The sequence below is a fragment of the Gekko japonicus genome, unplaced genomic scaffold (genome assembly GCF_001447785.1).
Source record: "Gekko japonicus isolate JY-2015 unplaced genomic scaffold, Gekko_japonicus_V1.1 scaffold4651, whole genome shotgun sequence".
Classification (NCBI taxonomy): Eukaryota; Metazoa; Chordata; class Lepidosauria; order Squamata; family Gekkonidae; genus Gekko; species Gekko japonicus.
In genome coordinates this window covers 64460-74103 of record NW_015173280.1, presented here as the reverse complement: position 1 = coordinate 74103, position 9644 = coordinate 64460, and the positions used below count along the sequence as shown (strand labels likewise).

The 9644-nt window shown below is 42.4% G+C and overlaps 1 protein-coding gene across 1 annotated transcript in view; it reads right to left on the bottom strand.

The window, feature by feature from the left end:
• Positions 1-2481: 2481 nt before the first annotated feature.
• LOC107120193 (collagen alpha-1(XXIII) chain-like) overlaps positions 2482-9644 on the bottom strand; it is a gene marked incomplete at its 3' end in the record, with an annotated part of 65054 nt that continues 57891 nt past the window's right edge. Inside the window, exons 22-26 of the mRNA XM_015422840.1 lie at positions 8389-8460; positions 8223-8276; positions 7124-7150; positions 6524-6577; positions 2482-2568 (exon numbers count right to left, since the gene is read on the bottom strand). Of these exons, the coding sequence (XP_015278326.1) occupies positions 2482-2568; positions 6524-6577; positions 7124-7150; positions 8223-8276; positions 8389-8460 (294 nt within the window). The remainder of the gene's footprint in view (positions 2569-6523; positions 6578-7123; positions 7151-8222; positions 8277-8388; positions 8461-9644) is intronic.

Sequence of the window (9644 nt, the reverse complement as noted above, 5' to 3'; positions counted from 1 at the left end):
AGGAGGAGGAGGAGATTGGATTTATACCCCGCCCTTCACTCGGGCCTTGAGCGGCTTACAAATGCCTTTCCCTTCCCCTCCCCACAACAGACACCCTGTGAGGTGGGTGGGGCTGAGAGAACTCTGACACAAACTGCTCTTTTTCAAGGACAGCTGTGCCAGAGCTTGTGACTGACCCAAGGTCACATCAGCAGGTGCAAGTGGAGGAGTGGGGAATCAAACCCGGTTCTCCCAGATTAGAGTCCGCACACTTAACCACTACACCAAACTGGCTCTCCACACCAAACTGGCTCAGCAATTATAATGCATTTGACGAAAATACTTTTAATCCAGCAGTTGACCAAATTAAAAGGGTTTCTTGTGCTTTCTTAGTTCATGTGTACCAAGCAGCAGAGAAGTAGCTGATGAAAGGAAAAATATGTGCCCTACCTTTGTCTGAACAGAAGCTAAACTCTCTAGGAAAAAGGCCCGTTGTGGAAATAAATACAACGGCCTCTAGAAAGAGGCTCTGGGCGGGTGCCCCAGCCTTGGACACTCAGTGTCAATTTGCTGTGGCGACCTCAGCAGGGTATAATGACACTGAGTCCACCATTTTCTCCAGAGGAACTGATCTCTGCTACCTAAAGAACAGTTGTAATTTTGAGTGATCTCCAGCCCTCACCTGGAGATTGGCAACAATGGTTCCCCAGAAGGGAATGGTTGGCTTGGAGGGTGGAGACTATGGCTTTGTCCTTCCCAGCCAATCATCAACCTACCTTTATTTCCCCCTCACTCTTCAGCTTTCCACCCCCCACACACCTGCAGCCTCTCCCGTGCTCTGAAGCCCTGACTGCTGCGTCACATTGGCTGTCATACGGGGGCCACCTCAGCAGCATATAAGGATACAGAGCCCATCATTTTCTCCAGGGGAACTGATCTCTGCCATCTGGAAAGCAGTTGTAATTCTGAGTGATCTCCAGCCCTCACCTGGAGATCGGACACATTTTACCTCAGAACAGCAAAACTGTTTAGAATGTTAGAGGCAAAAGCCAATCAAGTCGCATATGCAAACGACCTCTGTGTTCCGAGGCAAAGGCCAATGAGGCTGTATATGCAAATAACCTCTGTGTTCTGACTGGCTATGGGGGGGAGAGGAACAGCAAACAGTTTCGAATGTTGGAGGCGAGACTCAAGCAATGCAGCCAGTGGATAGGGACAGATTCTGAGTGACACACCAGGGCGCCAACCAATTCCGGAGCATGTGGAATGTTCTAGAGAAGTGCCACCACGATTCGGCTTTTATATAGAAGGGAGATTTCAGGTGAAGTTTTAGAACTGTATGTTACCAAATGAAGATAACTGCTCAAAATAAGCATCAGGAAACAATTCCTACCTGAACAGCAATTTATTCCATCCTAATACTTAAGTGATACGTTTGAGTCACCAAATCCACAGAAATACAGCAGAATAATATTAAAAATATTTTTTAAAATAAAACTTGTTGGGCATCAGTGCTCTTTTAAAATAGAATCTAGTACTTGCTAGCTCTTACGTTTGAAATAATTGCATAGGATAATGGAGCCACTTGCCTTACAGATCCCTCCTAATCACCTACCTAATGTTTGTTCCCCCTATAGCTGATCAACTAGTTTTTGCCCCCAAGCCAAACACATATTTAAGAGATTAGTCTGAAGAGTGAAGCATCTTTCTGAATCTATCCTGTACTCAGTTGTTAGTACTGGATTGAAATGGGCTGGAATTTTGAGATGGGCTGAGTTTGCATCTGTTGCCATTGTTGCTGTGGCCCAGGTCTACACTGCTGAACAGTCCGTGTGGCTCTGCTTGTTCCTGGCTGCCAATGGCTCCCTGGGAACTTGCCTGTTTAGTTCAAAGGGCAGGCTTCCCAAGTACTTACTGTGATTTGGCGGGGGACACAGACGTCTTCGCAGGATCATTCCTGCGGGGAAAACAGATGCGCCGCACCATGCCATCGCCAAGAAGTGATACCATCGAGTTTTCAGCCCCATTGCCAGAGCATCATCCTCATCCCTGCCTGCTGAGGGCATGGTGCGTTACAGGGAGGAATGTTCCAGCCGGGGAGCATGTGTCCCCTGCCAGATCGCGGTAAGTACTTGGGAATCCTATGAAAGGGCCAGTCTGCCTCCCTCCCCCTGTATTACATTTTTCAGTTGTTATTCTGAGTGATTGGCCATGTCCGTTTTTGTTGCTTCTCTTCTTTGATTGCTCTTTGATTGCTCTCAGGTGCCTTTCCCACATCTGTGTCCATCCTTAAATATGATGGAAAGAGCATCTCAACAGAGATACTCTCCAGTGTCATAAGGCCAGTAAAAACAGCCTAAACATTAACTGTGACAGTCAACAGTACACAATAGCCTGATTCCAGAAATCTGTTTTTTAACACTCCAAGGCACTTGTCAAAAGCAGCAGAACTATTTTTTAAGGAGCAGACTTAAACACCCTACAATAATATAAAACCCATACCACTGGACAAGGCTGATCCAATCCAGGAGGGCCCGGTTCTCCTTTTTGCCCTTTTGCTCCTTTTCTGCCTGGTAGTCCTCTTTCACCCTGTTGATACAAAACAAAAACAAAGCCCTGATGCTACGAAAGATCTGAGTAAGAGAAAACAGCAGTTATGTCCTGAAATTCAACCATCATCTTGTGTCGCCATTTTATATTGTGAGAATTACAAAATTTCATTCTGTGAATTTGCACCGTATTACTGTTACTCCTGCAAACTTCTGAGACAGAAACATTAGGCTAATATAAGGCACACATATTTAATGTTGATCTAGTGCAGGGGTGGCCAAACTTGCTTAATGTAAGAGCCACATAGATTAAACGTCAGATATTTGAACGCCACAAGACATGAATAAATACAACCCACACATTTTTATTGAAAATATGCAAATTTGCTTTTTATTATCATTAAATGAATGTAGGCAGCAGGTTTTGCCATGAAGTGTAGGCGTAGCCAAAACTTTAAGGTTAATAGCCATGCCCTAGTCTCCAACAGATGCATCCCAGTCTCTAAACACATTGTAGCATAGCTAACACAATTAGGGACCCCTAAAATACGGCGTAAAAACGTTGCCTGGATTTGCTCAAGCTGGGTATTGAAGGCACTAACCCAGATGGGGATCCCGAATAATAACTGAGAAACTGTTTTGTCATTAAAAACACGAATGGCAGCAGGGACAAATTGATCGCCCGTCTTGTAAAAAAAGCTAACCACCGTAGACGAACTGCACCTTGCCGAAATTCCTGCTTGCTTGCGTTGTTCTGTCCAGTTTTGGTTATATTGAAAAAAGACCCCCAAGAATGTGAAAGATTTCACTTGTTCGATATTGTTTCCTTTGAGCCGCCAGCTTTGTGGTTTCCAGGACTTTGAGAATACTAAAATTTTGGATTTTACATAGTTTATGGACAGAGAATTTGCCTCACAGTAGGAAGAGAAGGCAAGCAACAGGCACTTGAGGCCCTTCTGCATACATGATAACATAACAGCATCGTCAGCATAAAGCAACATAGTAAGTTTGGGGGAATGACCATCGATAGCATTTAGAGAGGGGGCCAAATCATTCAGGAATAAGTTAAACAGGTAGGGGGCTAAAATACAATCCTGTTTAACTCCCCAATTAGAGGAAATTTTTGAAGTTAGCCCACCTAAGCCATTGTACTGCACTTGACAGCTATTACGGAAATACATTTTACAGATAAGGAAAAGTAAACGTTTATCTAAACCCATATTATCCAACTTATTCCAGAGAAGATCCTTGGACAACCACTGTATGTTAAGTGAAATGCAGGCATTCAGAATCTTGAAACAGAGGATTTTAGATATTGAGAAACAGACTTTCTGCTCTCTTGAACACAAAACTTGCTTCCCTTTGGCATTTGGTATTTTCCCAGACTATGGACTACCTACTGCCTACTTCTCCCAGATTACCGCACCCCAGTTACGCTGCTCTTTTATGTTAGCTAGACTTAATGTTTACCTTCAGCGGTACTGTCTGGGAGGCTTACCAACATTCCCTATCAAGAAAGATTTTGTCCATGCAAAGCAATGCACCTTGAAACAGTAGCCCATGTTTTATTTCATTGTGATTTCTATGGGGAAGTGCAGGATTGTACAATTAAACCTATTGTGTCTAACTGCCACGGTTTTTCTGAGGCGAAGTTAGTATCTTTCTTATTATCTGACCAATGTCCCCATATTACAGGTTCAGTTGCAAGGTACCTTTTGGCTGCCATAATAATCAGGGAGCAAAATATTAGCTCTTCTATCTGATGTTTGACAGATTTTATAATTCAAATTCTCTGTAAACTTGCCTTGTGGCATTTTGCTTTTCTTTTATGCCAATAAAGGGATTTGGATTTGGAACATTAAATGAGACTGCCAAAAATAAAAACAAAAGTGGTAAAAACAGATATTGATAATGATATTTAACTTTAGTTGGGGAAGAAGGGAAGAAAGAAAGAGAGAAAGAAAGGCAGAAAGAAAGAAAGTGGAAAGAAAGCAAATAGATGGGGGGAGGGAGGAAGAGGTAGAAAGAAAGCAACTTTAACTTTAAATGCATCTTCCAAGACCCCCCTGCCCCCACACCAGCTGGCTTGGAGAATTGATTTAAAGAGACAAATGCCTTCTCCAAGCCCGCCAGCAAGGGTGTGTGTGTGTCTTTAAGAACGCATTTAAAGTTGCTTTTTTTCACTGCTCCCCCCCCCCAATCTCAAGCCTACCCAGGGAAGGGAGCACTGACTGGGTAAGGGAAGACCGATCAGGGAGGCATGCCTCCCTTTCACTTCCCCAGCCGCCCTGCCAGGAGCCACACAATATGTGTGAAAGAGCCATATGCGGCTCGCAAGCCACAGTTTAGCCACCCCTGATCTAGTGTATTACCTAAGTAAAATGAATGCACCATAGACATGGAGGGCTTGCTTATCCATTATATCATGCGTGAACAGAATGAGGAAGGATTACATCTATGCTTAAATCTGACTATGAATCAGAAGAGATTTGAGTATATCCATGGATCTACGTAATTAACACTGCAGCCTTGTTGCCTAGTTATGTGTCACACATGCCTATCTGTTCATTCTACAGAATGATGTGGTAGGATGGAGCTGAAGACACATGTAATATATAGAAAGAGCATCAGAGCAAGCATGGAAGGGCAAGACTTGTAACAGCAGTATTCAGTTTGCAGGTCTGCTAGGAGACAGGTATCAATATAGAAACATAGCTCTCAGCATTTCTAAAGGGCAGCAAGCTCTCTCTCCCCCCTCCCCCCATATATATTACATGTTCCTTCAGCAGTAGAGGTTTGCCACTTCAGAATGCCGGTGGGTTCCTATTTTGATTGTTCCCACAAAAAAAGCTCCCTGCAAATATTGAATTAGCATATTGTGTTAAACTTTTCTCCCTGACATGATAGTTTACTACAGGCAGAGAGGTTTTTTTTTTTAAAAAAGCACGAACAGCCAAAATATTTCTCCCCCCCCCCCAAATGCAAGTGATATATCCATAGATACAGTCCAAAATTCTACTCCTCAGTCTGTCACCTCACACTGCATAGGAGGCCCTGGTTCACAAACCAGAACAGGCTCTCCCAGGGTTACCATACTTTGAAAAGTAAAAAAGAGGACATATTTCCCAACTGACTACTTCAAACAAGTGATCATTTTAAATGTCCCTACTATTGAAGCTGTGATAATTGCTACTAACTAGGAATATTCCTAACCTTCTAACCCAAAAAGAGGACCTTTTCATCAGGTTTTTAAATAAAGAACCCCAAAGAAGATGGACACCAAAGAAAGAGGACATCTGGTAACCCTTGGCTTTCCATATATTTTGTGGGAGGGCACAAACACTCCTTTTAATGCCGACAATGTAGCATGTAATCTGGGCCTATAAACATACAACAGGTACCCAGGCAAGTCTGATCTTGCCAGATCTCGGAAGCTAAGCAGGGCTGACTCTGGCAAGTACTTGGAAGGGCGACCTTTGGAATACCAGAGGCGGGACACAGAGGCAGGCTAATCAAGCTATCTCTCTGAAAAACGTCCAAGTCCCCAGTAGGGGTCGCCAGAAGTCAGCCATGACTTCCAGGAAAGTGCGTGCACATGCCCCCCCCATCAAAGGTGGGGAGGGGCTGCACAAATGTATACACACATACATGATGTTGTCTGTGGTTATGCAGAGGAGTTTCTCCTCCTCCCTTTTCTGGTAAGTGCACAAATTGGTCCCATGCATGCATAGACAACTGGGCACACAGCTGCAACTTAAACTTTTAATGGGCCTTGGCTTGAGCCAGAAAGAGGATTTGTATCATAACCAGCTGCTTTCCAACTCTAAAGCTGTCCATGATCTGACTTCAACATGATCACAGAGATTTTTATTTTATTTCATGTTTTGAGTAGCACATTCAAACTTTCAGCTTCCCTGTCCACAATTTTAAAATGAATATATGAATTAAAGGCAGGGTTTTATTTTAAAGTTCAGTTCACTAGAAGCGATACTGACCTTCTCTCCTCTTTCACTTTTTTCTCCTTTTTCTCCTCTTAGACCTGGGAAGCCCTATAAAAGCAACATCAAACATGGGCAAAAGATCCACAAGTTTTAGTTCCAAACAGTTCTGGTAATCAAAGGCAGCGGCGGGCGGGGGGGGGGGAAAGCAGGAGCAGGTTTTTAGGAAACACACAGTCATTACTAACACAATATTATCAGGAAGAATGCATGGGGTATTTTATGCTGAACTTAATAGCAAGAATATGCTGAAATCCCACAATATGCCACTAGGTGGCATGCAACCAGGATACTTGGTGGAACTTGAGACAGGACAATGACAAGGGCTCTCTAAGAACTCCAGTTTAAAATTTTTTACTTTTTATCAAAATTCCATTATTGATTTATTCAAAGTAAGGATGACTAATTTCCAGCATAGCCCTGTGGACTGAGAAGCTGCTTAGTACTAAGGGACATGGCCTTGAACACCTTTCAGCCTCAGTTGCCAAGCTGTAATATAGGACAGTGAACAACCCTATACACTGTTGTGAGGATTATGCCTGTACCATTTGCTAACCTAGTGATGACACAATGAAAAGTATTATATGCAGTACTTACATCTAATCCTGGTTCCCCTGGCTTTCCCTGGAGGCATTTAAGAAAGGGAATGAGAGAAGAGTTGGACACAATGTGAATTGTAAGGTTACATTTTGTTGAATTATTGAATGTAATTCTAGGCAAAAGAGAGCACATTTAGCACTATGTGAGAGTTAAGCATATATCTGTCTCCATAGAATCACTGGATATTAAAAAGTGCTTAACTTTGGATGTATTGTGATCCTATCTGCATCTATATCTATATCATGTTACTGGCAGCACATAGTAGATAGATTCCTCAGGAAATCAAATGGACTGTACTACTGCATGCCACAGGTGGAAGGTGCCATTTCTGAATGCTCCCCATATCAAAACTCCCTGTATTTAGAAATCTATTATATCAAAAAGAAAGCCTACAGTTTTTCTCACTCTCTGTTGCATTAGTTTACTAGCAAAAAATTGTTTATGGAAAGGAACATTCAAAAAGACACCCCCCCCCCGCAGTCTGAAGAAGTAAAGCACATTCTGTCACCTCGAAACGTTACTGTTTTGGTTTGCTGTATGTATAGCTCAGGTCTAATTTTTATTATTTACAAATAACTTCATAGAATTTACTTGGTAGATTTGGATAAGCTAAAGAAGATCATATAGAAGTTTTATTGGGGAAAAAAGCAAAGCAAAAAATAAACCTGAAATTATTCTTGCTGCATTTGTTTTGCAATACAGCAGGAAAAGGCTCAGAAGTGCAGACACTAACGAGCTTTCAAAAAAGTGTCCCGAAGCTATTTAATTAAAACAACAACAAAAAACCTCAAAGAAACAACAACACAAAAAGAACCAAAAAAACAGGACCAACAGCTCTTCTGATCTGACTCTCTCCAGTTGCAAAAATACTTAAAAAAAATTTAAAAATCACCAGAACAAATGAATATTCTGTTAAACACATTACCCTGCTGGAAAACAATTTCTTTGCTGCTCAAAAGCTTGCTCTCTTAGCAAAATGCTGTGCTTTCAAATAGTAGGTACTATATTAACTGCCTTAATGGGTAGGTACAGTCGTGGAGCACTATCTTGTTCCTGATAAACATGCCTGTCAATTTGTCTTTTATTTAGTTCTTACCTTCTCTCCTTTGTTGCCTGGTAAACCAATAAGTCCATGGGGACCAGCAGGACCCTAGAGAGACAGGCAACTTATTATATGGACTACTGCTGCTAAAGGCATTGAACTGATGAAGCAAGGAGGCTGATGGAGGATGCAGCTTATAAAAAGAGCTCAGGCTACTCACCTGTGGCCCAGGGACACCTTTTTCACCTTTGTGGCCACTTTCGCCCTTTGCACCTTTTGCCCCATCTGCACCCTACAGGTAAACAAAGATATGTATCAAGCTTTCATCCAATTATGTCATTTTTATTGTTTTATCATCTGCTTTATGACTAAGTTCAAATAAAGTTGCATGTGACTAAAACCTCACATACAGGGCACGGACTTCATGGTGTTAGAACAGTGTACATAACTTTGCGTAGGACTGAACTGTTAAGGTGCCTTTCTGACAATGGAAAAATGTAAGACACCAAACCAATGCTACCACTTCAGAGGATACAGGATCTTAAACAATTTTGCAATCCCTGTCACAACTACATCCTAGAACCAAGCCTTTGAAAATGTACAAATATGCCCTTACAGCCCTTCCTATTAAAGTTTGTCTTCACTGATTAATCCTCCAGGGAAAAGGTTCTGTTTGAATTCTCCATGCATGCAGCTGCATCAGATGTTATGACATGGGTACAGTGGAACAGAGCCCGAAAAGCGTCAATAGCTTTGCAATCCCTTGAACTCTTTTATCAATACAATCAAAACCCTTGGAGGCCAATCCTAAACAGCGGAAGGAGGAAGTTGTGAAAAACAGGGTTTCAAAAATGCAGTTGACTGCATGCCAGAGGCCAGCATAGCTGGTCTGGACAATCTCCATGTACTTTCAGCAAAAGCCCTACTTTCAGGAAGCCTCCCTTCCTTCCCAGTTATGGAGAACATGGAGTATGAAAGGAGGGGCAATCTTTCACGCTGCACTCTGGCATGGGGCAGTACAGTGCCTTCTGCCAAGTCTGCACAAGGTCAAACATCCCTCCTTTTGACAAGTTTTCTACATGTGACGCAGGACTTGAGGAAGGGTCAGGAATTCGTCGGGAGTATGAGCAGAGGGTTGGCTGGTAAATTAAGTCAACATTTGTGAGCTCATGATGAAAAAGACAGGAGAAAAGGACAGGATGGGTAGAGAAATAATACCTTGGTTATCCTCAGAGTATTACAATTTATGTGGTGATGGAAAGTGCCAACAAGCTGCAGCTTAATTATGGCAACCCCGTAGGATTTTCAAGGTTCAGGGGTGGTTTGCAATTGCTTGCCTCTATGTCACAACCCTGGACTTCCTTGGTGGTCTCCCATCCAAGTACTAAACGGTACTTGCTTACCTTCTGATATCTGACAAGATTGAAAAATACATCAACTGAAAATATCTGGAAGTGTTTGTGTCATTTAAGAACA